The 19,144-nt window shown below is 40.5% G+C and overlaps 1 protein-coding gene across 1 annotated transcript in view; it reads right to left on the bottom strand.

The window, feature by feature from the left end:
* Window positions 1–8,734: 8,734 nt before the first annotated feature.
* The window catches only part of CPZ (carboxypeptidase Z), a 36,181-nt gene continuing 25,771 nt past the window's right edge, over window positions 8,735–19,144 (bottom strand). Inside the window, exons 8-11 of the mRNA XM_069794599.1 lie at window positions 15,187–15,322; window positions 13,965–14,104; window positions 11,183–11,282; window positions 8,735–9,414 (exon numbers count right to left, since the gene is read on the bottom strand). Of these exons, the coding sequence (XP_069650700.1) occupies window positions 9,059–9,414; window positions 11,183–11,282; window positions 13,965–14,104; window positions 15,187–15,322 (732 nt within the window). The 3' untranslated portion in view covers window positions 8,735–9,058. The remainder of the gene's footprint in view (window positions 9,415–11,182; window positions 11,283–13,964; window positions 14,105–15,186; window positions 15,323–19,144) is intronic.

Here is a 19,144-nt window from a genome sequence, read left to right as displayed (position 1 = left end):
TTAGTCTGCTCTCCCCAAAGTGCTGGTAACATACCAGCTCAATTTAAGCATCTCTGCTTGAGGAACGTAGCCGAGGCTGTGTTCGGAAGCACTTTGCGGCACTGGAATTGTGAACCGAATGCAGCCACATCACACAACCTTTGTCTGCCTAACTCAGGCCCTGCCTAAAGTTGCTAATGTCCAGAAAAAACTCCTTTAAAGGCAAAGGCTCCCTGGCCATGGCTTGTCCCACCTGTCTGGGGAGGATTAGCTGCCAGCCTCAGGGAGCTCCACGCAGAGGTGACCACTGGTCTGATCCAGACCAGCGTTTCCCTCTACTGCTCTGACTGTCTTAGTGGTGAGTACGACTTCCAGTTAGTCCAGCAAGAGTTTTCTTGTGGCTGCCATCATATCATTGCAGATATCATTCCTCTTTTTCCTCCAGGGAAATACCTCTGCCAGCCTTTGGGCTAGTTCCTTCATTCCCCTTGGGTGGCAGCTGTGCCAGCTGAAGTCCTCACCACCCTCCTGCCCTGTTCACACCACCCTAACACCCAAAAGGTCACTATGACCCTGGGCTACTGATCACCTGCCCCAGCTTCTTACGGTCAAAATGAGGCAGCCTGGATAACAAGTCTGTGCCGACTCGGTTCTTGTAAGAAAGGCTGATCAAAAGGGATGATAAAAACCAACCGTAAATATGTCTGGTAATCCTTACCAGTAGATGGATTTACTTCATACTAACTCCTGTGCGGTCCAGTTTCTTAATTTCTCCTTGAAGTTTGTAGTATATTTATGATTGAATTGGGTATCACTTTCTCTGGGCTGCACAGGAGATAAAGTATTCTCCAAAGGTTGAGTAGCAGTCATACCATCCAGCCCTCCAAAACACAAGCTATTGTTTTTAGAAGTCACCTTCTCCCTGGATTATATTAATGTATAAAAATGTGTTGCCTGTATCCCTTTCTTTGTACACGTATGTGATCTAACTCTCAGAGATTTACTCCTTCTATAGGATAAAGGTAGTTTGGTTATTTAGTAGATTTATGGACTATTTTATAACTACCTTTGTGACTGACATGAAGGTTGACTGAGACATCCAAGGTATGACTTAATAATGTTCATTTGAATAGTGGGTTATATGGTTCAAATATATACTTAGCTGAAGCATTATTACAGACATAAAATGCTACTTAATATCAGTGTAAGAGCTATGCTGTCTGATTTTTGGTTTAGCTATCAGTACGTTGCTTTCTGCAATACATTACTGCATACTTGTCTGTGATTTTTATCTATGAAACTTTATTTTCTGATGACAAATGTTATCTTTATTCCTGTTGAAGATGAATAAAGCAGTGAATTCTGAAGTCATTTTTTATTAATCTAACTTACATGGGCTTCACCAGTCTACTCATCGTTAATCATGTATTATTGCTATCATCTGCATTAGCTGTTACATGTGTAGCTTTAATATAAATTCTCATTTTAAAATGGATCACTGCTATTGCACCTAAACTAATACCACTGTGCAGCTGAGGAGAGCAGGCTACAGTAGGCTGTGGATGTACCTGAATGAAGAATAAGCACAGGGCTGTTTCAGCTAGCCTACTTGTCACTGATAGTCAAGCAAAAGTTAATGGAAATACATGCTAGAAGAACTGCCATTGGTTTCCACGTGGCTGAAGAAGCCAAGAAGCCATAAGACCCAATCCTCACTCTATCGTCACCTCCATGCACAATCTTAAACAATCAATTAGCTTTTTCAGCAGGCAGTTTACTGAAAGGACCACCAGCAACTCATTAGGTGACATCTCAGGCCTGCTTATGCAGATTCACAACCAAACTTTGTCCTCATCATTACAACATTGTTTTATTTAAGGCCCTGATGCTTAGAGGAATTCAAAACTCAAGTTAAATACCTGCTCACAATATAGAGGGCATGTCACTCAGTGCAAAATTCATTGGGACATGCAGACCCTATATGGTGGGTTAACCTTGGCTTGCTGCCAGATGCCCACCATGCCACTCTCTTGCTCCCCCTCCTCAGCAAGGCCAGGAAAGAAAAATAAGGTTAAAAAGTTTGTGGGTCGAGATAAGGACATCAATTACTGTCATAGGCAAAACAGACTTGACTTGGGGAAGATTAATTTATTGACACTGAAAGTAGAGTAGGATAGTGAGAAGAAAAACCAAACTAGAAACACCTTCCCCCCTCCTTCTTCCCACGCTCAGCTTCAACCCTGACTCTTTTATCTCCCCCCCTGAGCAGCACAAGGGGATGGGGAATGGGGTTGTGGTCATTCCATAACACTTCATCTCTGGTGCTCCTCCTCACACTGTTCCCCTGCTCCAGCATGGGTCCCTTCCATGGGCTGCAGTCCTTCAGGCACAGACTGCTCCAGCGTGGGTTCCCCCCCCCAGGGTCACAAGTCCTGCCAGAAAACCTGCTCCAGCGTGGGCTCCTCTCTCCAGAGGTCCCGCCAGGAGTCTGCTCCAGCGTGGGCTTCCCACAGGGTCACAGCCTCCTTCGGGCATCCCCCTGCTCTGGCATGGGGTCCTCCCTGGGCTGCAGGTGGAGATCTGCTCTACGGTGGACCTCCGTGGGCTGCAGGGGGACAGCCTGCCTCGCCATGGTCTTCCCCATGGGCTGCAGGGGAATCTCTGCTCCGGCACCTGGACCATCTCCTCCCCTCCTTCTGCACTGACCTGGGGGTCTGCAGGGCTGTTTCTCTTACACGTTCTCCCTCATCTCTCTCACAGCTGTTGAGCATTTTTTACCCTTTCTTAAATATGCTATCACGGAGGCACCACCAGCATTCTTTTATTGCAAGCCATCAGGAATAGCATTAAGATTAGGGAAGAGAACTGCAGATGAGAAGCAGGGGCAGGAGCACTGCCCTGCAGAGCTGAACTACCCATCTTTGAAGTCAATGGCATGAAGGAGGCCCCTGAGCGTGGGGCAGCCATAGCCCTGCATGGGTAATGAGGCGCAGAGCCCGGCTTATCTGCCCGGGCTCCACAGCAGAAGGAAACAACAGGCAAAACTAATGTGGGATGTTCACACGATGCGATGTGGAAGGGTCGTGATGGTTGCCCTGCTACAGAGCAGGCAGTGCTCTGCGTGCCAAGCAGCAAAGCTCAAGTAGCTATGGCACGTCACTGGCTGTAAGTTAGGAAACACAAAGCCTTTAAAGGCAGGCAGAGATTTTGAGCCTTTACTTATTGAGCTTCTGGGCCAAAAGTTACATTTATGTTCTTAAAGTTTCTTGTAGATTTACCCCTTAAACCGTTCAAGGTTTAATTTCTAATTATTGCAACACTGCTGGTATTTTTACACATGTAGCTGTAGGATAAATGGTGGTACCCAGCATATATTGCATAGCATGTATTCCATTGAATAGCCTGAGGCTGCTCAGTGATTTTTTAATGAGAAATTAACAGCTTTTGCATTATGGCAGGAAAAAACTTTCCTTAAAACAGTAAAACAAATCAAATACTGTAATGTAAGACTTTTATCCGATTATTCAAAATAACAATTACTAATGAGGTAGAAAAGAAGAACAAGCTTGTTTTTCACACACTAAATCACAGTTCCTAAAAGGGAAAGAATAGAAATTAGAAAGAACTTCCTCAAAAATGCAGCTGGGTGCAGAGGTATAATGAAGTTTCCATCCTGCAGGAAACTGATATTTCAGAATTGTGCTTCTGTGTGAAACATGCAAAGCTAAATAACCTGACTTCATCAGAAAGGAATTTTCCACTGCCTCTTTCTTCTCAATTTCACTGAAATACTATTTTTTTAAACAAAAAAAATCCTAAAAATGCTTAATCCGATCCAGCACAGAGCAATGCCAGTACTAATTGCATGAAAATAAAGAATATATATCTTGTTGCAGAAAGAGAAAACAGAAAGGGATGCATGTGCATTACATTACCGAGTGCACAAAAATATTTAGAATCCATTTTGAAAGAAGAGAATTAAAAACAATATCGGCATCCACTATCACTATTCTTTTGACTCTATTGTTACAAGGTGATATAACCCCTCAGAGAAATATTTAACTTCTAAGTCTCTTCTCCAATCATTTAAAATAATCCCTGATAACAAAGATTAGTTACAGATGTATATTGATGATTTGTTGTTGTTTTCGTTCTTGCCTCCTTTTGAAGTTAGGACCTCTAAACTGAAATTATAGATGTATTTCAAAGATATATATGTGAATTTCTAAAAATATTTTAAAACCGCTACCTCCCTTTCAATAATCCACTTCCACACAGATGCTGCAGTAGCAAGCACCTGCCAAAAATTCCTATATTTATAAAATTATTTATTTGCCAGTTCAGTGATATGACCACACCTCGCCAGCTGGCCTTATGCGCTGACATTAACATCTCTGAAGAGGATAGGAAAGTGGTGTTACGCTTCCAAGCTCTGCCCATAAAGGCAATCTGGGTCAGTCGCGGTATTCCAGTGGGATGCTTACTGACGGTGTGCTGCAGAGGTGCTCAGCCTCTTCCCTTATACCCCCGTGGTCACACCGACACTAGTGCTGCTGTACTAGTGTGCCATGGTGGCCCCTGGGAACCAGAAGGAGCTGCCAAACTAGGGGGAAACCCCCCATTCATCACACGCTCATTTAAGCAGACCTGGAGCCAGAAACAACGTGGCCACCAAAAAGCCCCTACAGAGTAGCCCTTCTTCTGGTGTGCCCTGCGTGTGATTGGTGGCTGGAAGCAGCACACCTCCTCGCAACGGTCTGGATGCCCCATCAAGGAAGCCGACGTGAAGCCCTTTGGCAGCACGACTTGAGACTACACAACGTCAGAAGAGACAAGTGTCAAACAGGATCTCTCCTCCGACATGCTGTGAAGACAAAGACAACAGGGGAAGTATACTACAACCTCCCCATCCACTCCTTTTACGTTGTGGTAGCTTCAAAAGACAGATCGTACACAGTGAAGAAAGACAGAGTTGAGAGTACCTCTGACAGGAGCTTTGTAAAAAGGTGTATCAGCTTCGGCTCACATTTCCATCCAAGCCACCCAAACGGCTCCATTCCCTGTTGTCCCTCGTGTCCTGAAAGCTGAATCTTCAGTGCTTCGCTGCTGCTGGGGGGGGATGCCCACCCATCACAGAGATCTCCAAGTCTGTCTGCAGGCATCACCACAGAGTCTTGCCTCACTTTGACGGTTGCTTTCGTAACCACTAAAGACATCTCTGGCTTGTTTTTAAACTGCAGTGCAATACTAGAGTGATGGACACAAAGAAGTGGCACTGGCTTGGCAAACTCTGCTCAACAGCTGGTTCGCAGGACTTCTGAACAGACTGCAATATTGTTTTGGAGTGTTTCCCTTTAGCTGCTAAACTGAGGCACGAAAAGGAGAAGAACTGTATAAACACTATGAAAAATGATAGCAGGAAGAGCTTCTATTAGTCAGTGATTTTGACAAAGTTTTGTTTTCAGGCAGTTAGCTTAAGACACCTTTCTCTTCTTTTCTGCCTTTAGGAAAATAAAGATGCTCCTTCCTATATGTGTGTGGCCCAAGACTGGAACATCATTTTGTTACAGGAGACAAAGATGTCAACAGCTGCAAACTTTTCTGCCTTTGCCTATTATTGTTAGTTTTGATCTAAACATTTTTTATGAATGGAATAAACAGTCCCAAATCTTTGGTATAATTCATGCACACAGCTTGCGATTTGTCTCCTGATATTTTTCGTATGTGTTCTTGACTTTTTTCTGCCATATGAGTGAAAGAGAAACTGCACATATGACATAAGCAGACCTTTCTCTTTGCTCTTTATGCTTCTAATGTTGTTAGTTAGATTTGCATGCTTTGACTTGTTGGGAAGATTCATTGCTGGCAGAGCAATGAGGTCTGGACAGTTGGCAGGTCAGAATGTTTATTAATGTGATTGCTTTGTGCAGAAAAAGTTTGGCTCCATGGTAGAGAAGATCCCCTCTGAAACGAATGTGGAGACTAGGAAATTAATTATTAAGGAGGATGTTACAAAAACATACATCAATACTGTTCAATATGTGGTTGGAAGGTAATTGAAAAAAATTATAGAGACTCTGACTTAAAAGGAGAGGGAGTCTCATGAACACACACTATAATTCCTGACAGCACCGTCTGGCTGCTGAACCTTTCACGCTCCAGTGTAGCACTGGAAAAAGGCCAAGCCCTGTCTGTAAGGCATGGTTTAAGCATGATGGAGACTGCCAGGGAACTTCGGTTGGTTTTCACTTCTTTCCTATGTTACTTGTACTTCAGCTGTAGGAGGGCATGTTTCACTGAAGCATTTCAATCCCTCTTCCTATTCAGAAAGTATTTAATATGCTCCTAAATTTACATTCCATTAAACTCAGCACATGAGCATCTTAGAGAGGTGCATGAGAGAGATGATCACTTTGTTAATTTCCATGTATTAATGACAGAACTGCCTACAGCTGCTTAAGTTTCACCACCACTTACAATCCTTTTAACCATATTATAGTTGTGGGGTGGGTTGTTTTGGGGTTTTGTTGTTTGTTCATTTTTTAAAAAAAAAACCACCTATCTGATATTTAACACACATTTCTTGATTGAAATAAATATTGAAGAAGATTTATGTAATCCAGTCCAGATACAAATTCAAGCCAATACTTTGTCTCCTAGATAAATGTAGAACTGAATCAATATTAATCTCAAATAAAATGGAAAAGTGATACTAAATTTGGTTGTGTTGTTATTTGACAGGTTTTGACCAATTCTTTCTTTCTTTCTTTCTTTCCTTCTTTCTTTCTTTCTTTTTCTTAACCTCAAAACACCAGTAAAGATGTCCTAAATCTAATCTAAACTCAAATGGATTTTTGAGATCCACCCAGGGAATTCTGGCAGTCTTTTAGACCTCCAAGGAACTGAAAACTGAAGATTTTATCTTACAAAAAAATGAAGTAGTTCCAGAAGACTGAGACGTACCTTTTCCCAAGAGCCTTGTAGTTGTTTCAATGCACTTTAATACATCCCAACTCTACAGGCTGTTGCATGTGAACTAGCAGAAGTGTGATCTGAACTTTCTGTCTGCTGGACGCCTCTTTTTGTTGATGAGGCAGAGGGACATGAGGAGGCTACTTTTGCTCTATCATACCTATTTCACATTAGTGGTATAGTAGTATAGAATACTAGTCTTTCAAATTTTCCCAAACATAACGCATCTTTACAATCTTCCCAGAAAATCATCTTTCCCAAGTCTTGAGTGCCATCTGCTATTTCAGCTCAGGACACCAGGAAAGAAGTGAATTTTCTGCACCGTCATTCTGTTTTGCATTTCAGTGGGCTTGGATTTACTGTGATTACTTGAAAAAATTCTAAATAGCCCTTGGAGAATCTAGGAAATACTTCTAGAAAGCATTTTTCTAAGTGTGCAAGACATTATGTGCATAAAAAGGGCAGCTAATAGCCATCAGTTTGGCATATTGTTCTAATTTTCTTAGCTTTACCACTGTTTTCACAGGGCAGCGGATTTGAAAAAAAATGACCACAGAAGACAATAGTAATACTTATTACTGGAAATAAAGTCTGGAGGTGTATCTCTTGCTCGCTTATCTTTGGCATATTTAGGATTCAGAGTTTCTTTAACTTGGCAAGCCTGGGCAAGGAACACTTATCCATGTGCATGCGGTACATTCACTCCCATATAATTACCTTTTGTTAATGCTATGAAATTGTTTTCTTTCATTTTCATATAGTCTCCAGACCTGCAGACATTCAAGCACATGAATAACAGACTCCTAACTTAAATCAGATTACAACTAGGAATAAGGTACTTAGGCATGTGCAGCATCTGGTTGCAGAATTAAGATCATTCATCTCTGGGGTCTTGCGCAATTATTGTGTGAGATATATGCATACAGACTATAGGATTTGTGCAATGTGGGCTTCTTTACCTGAGATGAGCAAAAAAGTTTTTGGAAATCAAAGGGTAATCCAGACAGCTAACCCAGCAGCTCCTGCAGTAAGTACATCAGCTCCAAACAATCACCCTATTCACACACTCTGGCATTTAGAAGAGGAAACACTGTGAGTATATAGAGTTCATTAACCAGTTCAAGCCAAAAGGAAGTGTGGGCCTATGTGTTTCATCAAAATTAAGGATATTTTTGGATTCCGATGTCTGAGAGAGGACAGCATCTTGCAAGACTGCTATTCACCTAGCTTTACCCAACTTGAAAAGAAGTTTGTGATTTCTTTAGTGTCTACGAGTTTCATTAACAAGGACATTGACTCAAAACAGTACATGATGTTAACAACCTTAGTGTAATATGTTGCATTTCAACCTAAATTCCTCACAAATTATCTCATGGATGTGTGCATTTCCAGCAGTAAAAGTATTTTTCAGTATTTTGCTGAAATAGATTAAAAATATATTTGCTTAAGAGATTAAAACCTGTTCAAATTATATTAACATTTAAACATCATAAAGATTGGATATTTAGACTCCCTGGAGCAGGAAAAATATGTTATTACTGACACTAACCTGCCTATGAGCAGCCCATCCTACTGAACATGTTACTTGTTCAGATGCAGATTTATTTCCAAATTCATAATTCTTACTGATTTTTTAATGATTAAAAGAGCTAATGAACTGAACTTAATACGCTAAAATAGTGTAAAAAGAGGAAAGAAAAGAGTTTTCCGAATGTTTCTGAAAGTTATTTTTAGTATATAGTCATTAATGTGTTAAGACATGTACAAAAATGCACTAAAGGAGCAGGAATATTTTCCTGCAGGTACTTAGAACCTAATAAATAATGAATGTGGTGGTTAACTACATGGGCAGAGGTACAGAGCATTACCAAGAAAAAAAACTGCATAAAACCTGGCCTTCGAACGGGTGCGCACCATTGTTTTTAATATATAAAAACACTTGAACATACTCAGCTGCGCGTGAAGAGAAAACAAAAGTAGTGAGCGAGCCTGAATTAACATTATATTTTCAAACGAAACAGATTTAAATATTGCCAAGAGCAGTGAGAGCGTCTGGAGTGGGGTGGAAGGGCAGCTGAGCGAGGCGAGCGGAGCGCCGCGACACCCTTCAGCGCTGCTTGAGCAGCCACAGAGGCTTGTGCAGGTCTAGAGAGCTGAAGTAAGACCACCACCAAGGCTTCTCCCTGCCCGGCGGCGACCCACCTCGAGCCTCCGGCTGCCCGTGTTGGGCGTGAGGGTCAAAAAGTTCCAGCGGGTCGTACGGGTCGTACGGGTCTTCCATCGAGCGGCGGAGGAGCTTGTTGGGCCAAGCCTCGACAGGTCGCAAGACAAAGTCGACTCGCCCGGCCCGTTTCATCTTGGCAGGAAGGGTGACCCTCTTCATCACCCGGCTGTATCCCGCCGCTTGGGCGCTGATTATGTATGTCCCTGGAGGCAGGAGTCGCCAGTAGTCTCCATCAGCAGCTTAGGTAAGGTAAAGGCACAGCAAAACCGAGCTTAGTTTTTAGCCTTGCGTCCTTTACAGCTACATACTCGCACACACGTGCGTGCACAAGCGTTCAGGGGGCAGGTTTTGAAGGGTTCTCAGATGTTGATTTGGGTTTTGAAAAAAGTTCAGATGCAAACTCTTGAATGACAAAAAGGGGCTCCACCTGCGAAAATCTGGCTTTTGGGAGCTAATGGAGTAAAATTCACATACAAAATGTCAGTAACTGCTCTGCCTGTATCGCAGGGAAGGGAAGCTTTCCTTCATGCTGCTTTCCCAGGGGTACAAGGAATAACTCCAAAGAAATCAAATGAATTTAAAACTATGTGAAACTTAAGAAAGTGAAAGCAGAATCCAGGCAGCAATATATATATATAGCATGTCTAAGGAGCTAAGAAATCCCTGCTTTTATTATATTACATTCAATTACTTTGCAGACATTATAGCATGTAAGACTATGGAGTTGGAGCTGCAGCTGGTATAAATTGCCATTAGTGTAAAATGGGTGTGAATTTCCTCCAGCTGAAGGTTAGAGCCTGCAGGCAAAAGCAGGGAGTTTTAAAACCGAATATGTATTCTTCATTTTATATTTCCTTTATTTTGAATGGTAAGTTTCTTAGCTCAGTTAATGTTGCTTTAATGCTATTTTCTCATGGAATTTCTCAGTCTTTTTTAACACTGAAATTAAAAGGCTTTTTAATCATACAACATTCTTAACCCCACCTAACTCAAGAACAAATATTCCTTTTTCCTTCAATGTAAACACATTTTTTATTTAATTCCTAATTCTTTAAAGGTCTACTGCCAATGGAAAGCCATTGTCTGGGAAGAAGTTTGAAAATGACCCTAATTCATGCCAGAGTCTCCCACCAGCCTCAAGAATCTGCATCATCTCCACTATTGTATCCCCTCTAATGTTAGGGGTTTTTAAAGCTGGAAAGCATCCACTACATTATAAACCATTCTGACTTGCCGAATTGATTCAACAACTATCATTAGAGCAAAATGTTACCATTCATGTCTTCTATTTTGCACTCCTATGGCCTACCCTGTTCTAACTGAAATCAATAATAAAATGAGAGCATTGATTTCAGTGGGAGCCTAAAAGCTCAGAACTTTATGACTGTGAAAATTAACAGTTGCATATGCCTCGATACATGTTTACCAGCTGACGACAGGTATAAAGTGAACATAATTCAACGTTCTAGTTTGTTGCATTTGATATAACTGTAGTCCAAAAATTGCATACTTTTATGCTTTTCCACATGAACAAAAAAGGTTGCAGGTCCTTCAATCACTGCAGTTATTCCAGTTGTTAAAGTCAGTGTGGATCCTACTCTAATTTCTACACCTTATGCTCACAATATTTCAACTAACTTATTCTATCAGGGCTCTGAACCTTCACGTGCTGAGTTACAGCCCTTGAGCAGGGCTATTGCCATACTCCCCCAAACATGAAACTAAGGTGGATTTCTGAATCTCATTGAAGACACATTGGATTTGATGAGCAGCAGACAGTTCTAGGCAGAAGTTTCAACGGCAAGGACTAAGTCATCCCAGAGACATGACAGACTCAACAGCCAGTTTGACATGTCTTCTCTCTTGTTATACTAGAAACAAACCCACAGCTGAGCCTTCAATTCTCCATTAAGGTGCCATTGCTATCAAATACGACAAGATTTTTGCAGGTTAAGCTCTCAGTGCTTTCATCCTGCCCCAGAAAAAAGCTCAAACTGAAAATATTACCTGTGGTGACATCATGCTGGATGCCCCTGACTGAAATACGAGCATTTTTTATTGGGTTGCCAAACTTATCAGACACAATTCCTTTTATCCCTCGATGAACCTGACAAAGCAAAGCAAAGTTAGATGGGAGTCATTTATTACAGTAACACCTACTCATCTTCCAGAAAAACCCCTGTAGAAAGGAAAAAACTTTCAAGATGTTCAACCCATTATAGAGGCTCTTGGGCAGTAATGCCCCTTCAGCTCACATCCTCTATTTTGGGAGCTCCAAGGGGGCTGACGGAAAGGGATAACCAAACAAGAGCTTTTTTGGGCTAGGTATGTGGCTCTGCACTGAGCAACCCTTCTCTGCACAGATCACTGGCACCTCATGATCTGACCACAATATTTAAAGACTGTTTCTGAATGTCTACCCTAGACCCAGAACAAAAAAGAAATGAAAAGTTAAGGCTTTAAAAAACATCTGATGCTCTATACACAATAAGAAGGCATTTCTTTAGCTACTTGGGACTCATCATCGCTCTGCTGCCTACACTTCAATACATGTCAGAATGTCATGATAGCAGTGTGTGCAATAACTTTCTTCGCTTCTCTACAAGCACAGAACAGAGCTGCTAGAGCTGATGAGAAACGTGCTTGGTGACAAACTAAAGAGCGATGTGAATTCTGTCATACAGGGAGGTGCACAAAGAGCTCACTATATTTGAAGTTCAATAAAACAAACCAAAACAGGAAAAAAATCCAAGTATTTAAACAGTAAACCTCTTAAGGTTCTTTTTTTGCAACCTCCTAAAATGAAAACATTTTCTATGGGAAACTCTATATGACCTTTTTAAATGAAAAGTAATTCCATTTCAACTTTTTCCCTGAACTGCTATAATCAACTTGAGCTGTTCTTTACTTCATTTCCCTCCCCAACTCCTTTCTCTTCCTCTCATTTTTCCCTCCCCATTATCCTTTCTCACAAAAGAAGAACAGAAAAAAGAACAAAGCATCAAAATAATGGAAAAAAATATATTTGCTTTTTTGTTGGAATATAGAGATGTTTAAAAATAAACATTAAAATATCCAACTTTACAGTACCTCTTAATATGAAGCTGGAAAAAAAAAGTCTAGCCTAGTGACAACAGTTTTTTATTTAAGGTGAGGCTGTGTTGTCACTGTTCTTGTTAAACAGCCGTTCTGTACTGAGTGGAGCCATTCACTGGAGAGTTTAGGAGCAATTCAGTATAAGGGCTTGAAAACTGTCCCTTAAGAACTATTATGATGAAGCACTGCAATTTGCTTTTCAGCATGGACTTGAGGATTTATCATATGGATAGTGGGTAAATCTGGTCAGAAGACTCATCTCAGACCCAAATTTAATTTACGGTGTAGGCGTACTCAAAGTAGTATGACCTCATCCAACTTCAATAATAATTTTGCAATTACAACATGACAGGATAAAAATGACAAAATTGAAATTTCTTTAACAATATTGATTTGTTTTGCTTTAGTAAATATACTATTTTTCATTTTGCCTCAAGTCTGTGTCACATAAGTTTGGGAGAGTGTTTTGATATCGCTTTTGACAGGGAGAAGAGATTGGTGTTTATGAAAATGAATTCTACTTCTGCGTGTTAAGCCAAGTAGATTTGTACACACACCAAACAGCCTGGTATATATCAGAATAAGCAAAGTTTGAATTGGTTATGGCAGACTTAATCCTTATCGGTAGTAATTCAGTCATCCTTATCTACAAAGTTGTTTTGCTTACTGTCCTGCATTTACTCAAAAAGCTTTTCCGGCATAGACTTCTACAGTATCTCACACTATAAAAATCTTTACATCTTGAAGACTTCAGTTGCAATATATATGGATTTAACCCAGCTCCATTTGGATTCACTAAAACTCATTTTCATCAGACAGCTGTAAAATGAAATGAGTTTGGTGGTCTGTACTGTAGACTTTATTGAATGATAATACTTACCACAAGTAGCAAGAGGTTGCTTAGAAAGGCCATAAAAACACTCCTAACAAATTTAAATTACTGCGTACTCTATCAAAATAAGGCATGACAGAAAGCTAATCTACTAATGGCTGAGAGAAAGATGAGCAACTTCTGTTTCTGTATTCACTTACTTATTGTCAGTGAGGTATTTGGTTTTGTTCAGCTTAAACTTATTATTAAAAATGACTTTTAAATGGCATGTTTTAATGCTCACAGACATACAGTTGTTCCTTTAGAAGATCAGGCTTCAGATATTTTGTACTTACTTTCATAAAGAAATCAAGCTGAAAAGTGTGGAAAAGGCATTTCTAGCAAGATACTTAGAACCTCCCCATTTTAGTTGAATCTAAATCTCCTGTTGCCGTGCAGTAGGGTTTGGGCCAAAACCATAGAATATGGAAAGGAAAAAGTTCCAGGAAGCTCTCTGGAAAGCAGATCTTGGTTTATTCTTCAAGAGAAAGGTTGATTCATATTTTTCTGAATATGTGGGTTTTCTCTAGCATTACATTTTGGACACTTGATTTATAATGTTGCATAAAGTATTTACAATCCTCTTTCTCACTGTTTTCAAGGCCTTTACAGTCCTCAATCTCCATCCTTCCTGCAATATAGGCAAAGTATTATCTGTGTGTCCTGCTAGACAAACCAAGGCACCGGGGCTCCTGATGGAGTGTGATGATTGATTCAGTGCTATCTCAATAACTAACCAGGGAAACTGTAAAGAAACGAAGATTGACAAAGAATGAAAAAGAAAAACTGTAAACCCAAAGGTCTGTAAAAGCAGAGCCATACCATTTCCATGTAATTCAGAAGGGCATCTCTGTTTTCATGCCAGATTGTAAACAGTTCCTCCTCCAAAGGAAACTTTTCACATCCTACCTCCACGGTAACTTCAAAGCAATTTGTGTGAAGGTAATTAAAATCTGCCATACCTATAAGTTTAAAAAGAAAAAGGAGAGATCAGGAACAAGCCATGTAACCCTTAGCTGGAGCTTTGCTGTTGCAGTTAGCTGAATGCGGTCCCTGTGGGTGTGGATTAATATATTGTAAAGAGTGTGCATGGCCAATATATAAAAAGTATTCAACAAATTCAGAATTCTACAACTCGCTTCAACTACAAATTAACTAATGACAACGACACTTCTTTCAGTAGAAAAAGCATAATTTAAAATTATTATTCACCTGACCAAGAAGTAGCAATAGAGCGATAAGGATTGGTTAATCATGGTAATTGGATAATCGGCTGTATTGGAGGTGATTGCCAAGGGTCACCAGCAAAGAGATGACCTTTTGCCATTAGTATGTTCAAAACCATTTCTGTACAAAAGACGTTGGATATAATTTTCAGAAGAATGTAAGCCGAAGATATTTAAACCTAATTCTCACTCATGCCCCGAAGCTTTCTAAATGCCTATTTTCAACATAATTCTTTGGGGATCCAGCTGAGTCCTACTTGAAAAGACAATTGAAGCACTGCTGAAAATTTATGAATACTGATATTTCATGATGCCAGTACTTCAGGAATCCTGAAGAAAACTAAATACTCTTATTGGGGAAATCAAATTAGCAACGTAAGCACAAATGAATGGGATGTTTGTCACAGTTGTTTTCCCTGAAAAAGAGTTTGTGTAAACAGATTGAAAAAGCAGCACCTGCATAGTCTGCAAGATGGATTCAAATTCAAGCCGCTAAGGAAAGAGAGCATAGCATTAAGCATGCATTTCTACATTTCAGATTTGAAAACTAGAATATTATATGCAATAATAAATTTGACCCTTGTATAACTTGCTAACTTTCCTCAGGTCATATCAGGGTTGAATACATCCCACGGTATCTGAATTTAAATGTTACCAACATACATTTTGCTACTTAAATCCCATACAAGTTACATTTTGCAGGGGTCTGGCCTGAAAGCAAACTGAAATGAATAAAATTATTTCTTTCAAACCCTTGTGTCTCATAAAGGTCATATAGAGGTTTTACCTCACTTGATATGATGGTAAAGTGGTTTTACCTCCAGTGAAGCTGTACCACTCAGCACCATTTATAATACCTCCGCGTTTCACAAAATTTCCGCCACAACGAAGTTCGGATCGGTCCGAGATGACTGGATGTGCATCTGCGTAGGCTTTAGCCAGCATTTTAAACATCTGTAACAAAAGGGTTTGAAATACATTTGCTTTTACCAACAGTAAACGCTGTCATTGTTGCTAGTAACTATTGCTGTTGCAAGCCCAGATGATGAGCCACCCTCTGTCCTCGAGGGTGATGGAGTGTGTGAACCTCTGTGAAAGGATATTCTGCCAAGAAGTTTTCACTTGCCTTCTTCTCCAGGGTCCTTCTCTGCAACCCAATACATTTAGCCAGAGACAACATTAAATTGGATTTTGTGATACTTGGCTTCAACCTATCATCTGGGGCAGGGGTAGAGGGCATGTTTGGTTGTACTTCAAGTCCCAGGTTTTAAAGCTGAAATTAGGTCTCTCCATTATGTTTTAGCTCTTTCTATTTTTACCCTTTCAAAAATACCTACACCAGCCTCAGCCCAACCAAATCTTCGCATTGGCTGCTGCTGTTTAAAATAGACAGTGTCAATTTGCTTTGCACTTATCACTCACGCAGGACAACCTGCCAGTTTGATCTCAATGACAGTTGCTTCTTTGTGGGGCAGAAACCATTCCTAAAAAACGAAGGATAGAATGTGGTGATGGAGGATGTCACCACTGATTTCCTAAGAGTGTTGACACTGATGAAGAGCAGAGGAGTCACCACCCAGAAAGGAAAAATGACAGGTACATGTAGTGAAGACAGAAGAAGCAACAGTGATCTGTACCATTTCTTTGAATCAGGTTCCTGTCATTTTTCTCCAATGTTTATTCAAACTTTGTACAGAAATCCCCCCTCTCCTTCTTGTTTATTTGAACCTCATCTACAAAAGCTATAAATTCAGATTTCAACATTGAAATGACAGCAATTATCAGATGCTACTAGATCCTAATACTCAGCATCATGAGTTTCATTGCATATTGCTTAAGATAATATGTGCAAGAACTTGGGTGGCTAAAATCCTATTTTTAGAAGTGATCCTAAAACTTCATCTTTGATATTGTCATAAAGGATAAAGACCAAAATGATTAAGCACACAACTTTGATCTAATATTTACGGATGTTTCTAATAATCACAGAGCTGAGCCAATTATGGGATCAGGTAGGTAATCAAGTGTATGTGTAAAGACAATTTACCAAAATGCTTCTGATGACCAGACATTGAAAATCCTGACTTTATATAAAATGCTTTTGCATGTTGTTTGAGTTTGTATGTGTCTGAGTCTCCTTCAGACAATTAAGTCTCCTTCAAAGTTCTGCTGCAAAGAAATGGATGTTAATTAATTATGTTAAGGAGAACTTTTACTGCCAATAGTTTAGGGCCAGGCCTAATATCTTTAAGTTCTACAGGAATTTGGGTCCCAGTTCTGAAACTTCTGTGGAAGATATTTGCTAAAAGTTTAGAAAGTGCCTATGTGACTTAGGAGTATGTTCCTCACCTTTCCCAAAGACATCTGCAGACATTTTATTTCCAGTGACCAAGTCTTTCTTCTCTTGTTTCACACAAAAAAGCATAAGGTTTTTGCCTGGCCACTAGTGCAAGTGAAAGAAGATGGGTAGTAGTGAGAAGAGAAAGTGAGAAATCCAAATTCAAGTGAACTTGATTTAAAAAAAAAAAAGTAAAGCCTTTTATTAAGAAAAGCTGAAGTGTGCTCAGATACCAATACACTTATTATCACTTCGCAGCTAATGTATGACTAGTCACGGACCTCAAAAAAGCTTTGACATTTAGGAGTAATAAAGTGGAACAAAAAGGGAAAAAACCCCAGAGGAATCCTTGATCCTTCATTTGGTAAAATGAGGTCGGTTCTGTTACCCTGGCCAGCTCTTTTACCCCACCGACTGCCACAGGTTGGCTTTTTTAGGGGGACAGAAGGGAGTATTTCCATTCACCAAAGGGAATGCATTTGACTTGGTGTGCAACTTTCTGCTCCACTGAGCGCAGGCATCAATGCAGCTTCTTGTGTAACACAAAACAACAAAAGCCTGCTAAAAACATCCATCTCCGCAAAAGCTGAAAAATGGGAAAGTTCTGGATTAGGTGGGCTGAACCAGATGCAAGATTGGGAGTGTAAGGACATGGTCCAGCTTTGAGACTCCTTGGTCTCAGCAGGTACCAGCCCAGGCTGTGATGGAGGCTAAAGAGGCTTGAAATCCGCAGTGTCTTGGAGCAGGTGCCAAGAGAATCCTCGTGCTACCACACATACACCACGGGGGACACAGGGAGGTGGCAGCACCCAGATGTATTTTCAAACAGGGGAACGTGGTCTGAATATACATCACAGAATTTGATTTTTAAATTTCTGGCCATTATCTGCATTGCAGCGTTTCACCCTGGGCTGCAGCCAAGGGTACAAACTTGCCTAATTTCTCCTTGCACTGCAAATTCGATGGTTTAGCAGTCAGAACAACGGTTATGGCTAATGTGTGGCAGGTAAAACAAGCTGCTGTATTTCAGGACGCAGGTTCCCCAGCAGCAGCAGCAGCTGCAGATGACATTACTTAAATGCCTGTCACTTCACAGGTACAAGTTTTTAGCTTTCTGGGCAAAATTTAAAGTGATACTGATAATGTTGTTAAGGTTCCTGTACTGACTCATTTGAAAAAGTGGTTTTAATTGAGGACAGCCCTAGCCCTCCCCTGTAGGTTTTAAACTTCCAAGTTTGCAGCTAACTTCCCAGGCTTTGCAGCCACTGACTGCAGCCGTCACCGGTGTGAGGTCATCTGTCTTACACTATCGCATACCAGGGATGCCATTCACACTTGCCCGCCTGTGTACTGCATGGGGATGGAGCACTTTGTCTGTGTGACTGCATCGTTTCACTCGAAACACACATGCTGTCCCTGACTGGAGATGATGGAGGGACTGCTGCTCCACAGCTGAACTGCTTGATAAGGCACACACGGCCATATTCCTCCACCATCTACGTGTAAATCAAAATACCCCTAGCCCAGGTGATGGGATATAAGTGCACAGGTTTCTGATTTGCCCTAGTCCTCACCAAGAGTTTCTTTCATTACCACCCACCAGATATTTCTTTTTACTGTGCAGTGCCTAGTTTATTTTACTGCTAAATCATTGTCATACATGCATAGTCAGTAGGTATCCTACAGCTCAGAAGAAATGGATTGATAGAGAAAAAGTTTAGTAGTCATAAATATTTAAATATTTAATATGTGCTGGTGAGAACTGTCACTTTAGAAGTAGTCAGCCCAAAGATATGCTCAAAGATAACGGATGCTTCAAGTCAAAGATCAACTTCTGACTATTTTCAACTGCTGTTATATAAAGAATCACTTTTTCTTAAGAGGCCAGGGACACTTTTAGCATATGCTAGAAGGCTGAAAAACTAGCTGTTCTCCTAGCGGGCATGTCGGCAATGAATACTAGATTGAGGAAACCAAAGGGAAATAGGAAAGATGGCAAAAAATTTCACAGAAGATTTACAGTGAGTCCCAAATGGGGCACTTTCCAGGGACGAAAGGGGAAAACCATTCCCGTTCATCTGACCTGGAATAAATGTTACAAGGCTGCCACCATATGGCAGCCGGCCTTTCTTTTTTTCCTACAGATTTCAACAGAAAATAACACTGCTGGTCAGGCTTGTTCCTTTTCTTCTGGAAATCAGTGGTAAAAATATCACAGCCTACACCCTTTAAATAGTAAAAGCCTGGCTTTTCCTAACCTGTGCCTTGTGAAATCATGTGTGGCCCCACAAAATATGGATAAATCTTTACAGATCAAGCTGATAGCATGTAAATGATCCTATATTTTAAAGCACATTAAATAAGTGTATAAATCATATTATATATATGTATATATACAGGCATTATATATACAAACGTGTGATTTATTACCTATTTAA

Source organism: Haliaeetus albicilla, chromosome 1, assembly GCF_947461875.1.
Source record: "Haliaeetus albicilla chromosome 1, bHalAlb1.1, whole genome shotgun sequence".
Taxonomy (NCBI): Eukaryota; Metazoa; Chordata; class Aves; order Accipitriformes; family Accipitridae; genus Haliaeetus; species Haliaeetus albicilla.
This window is presented reverse-complemented; position numbering and strand designations above follow the sequence as displayed.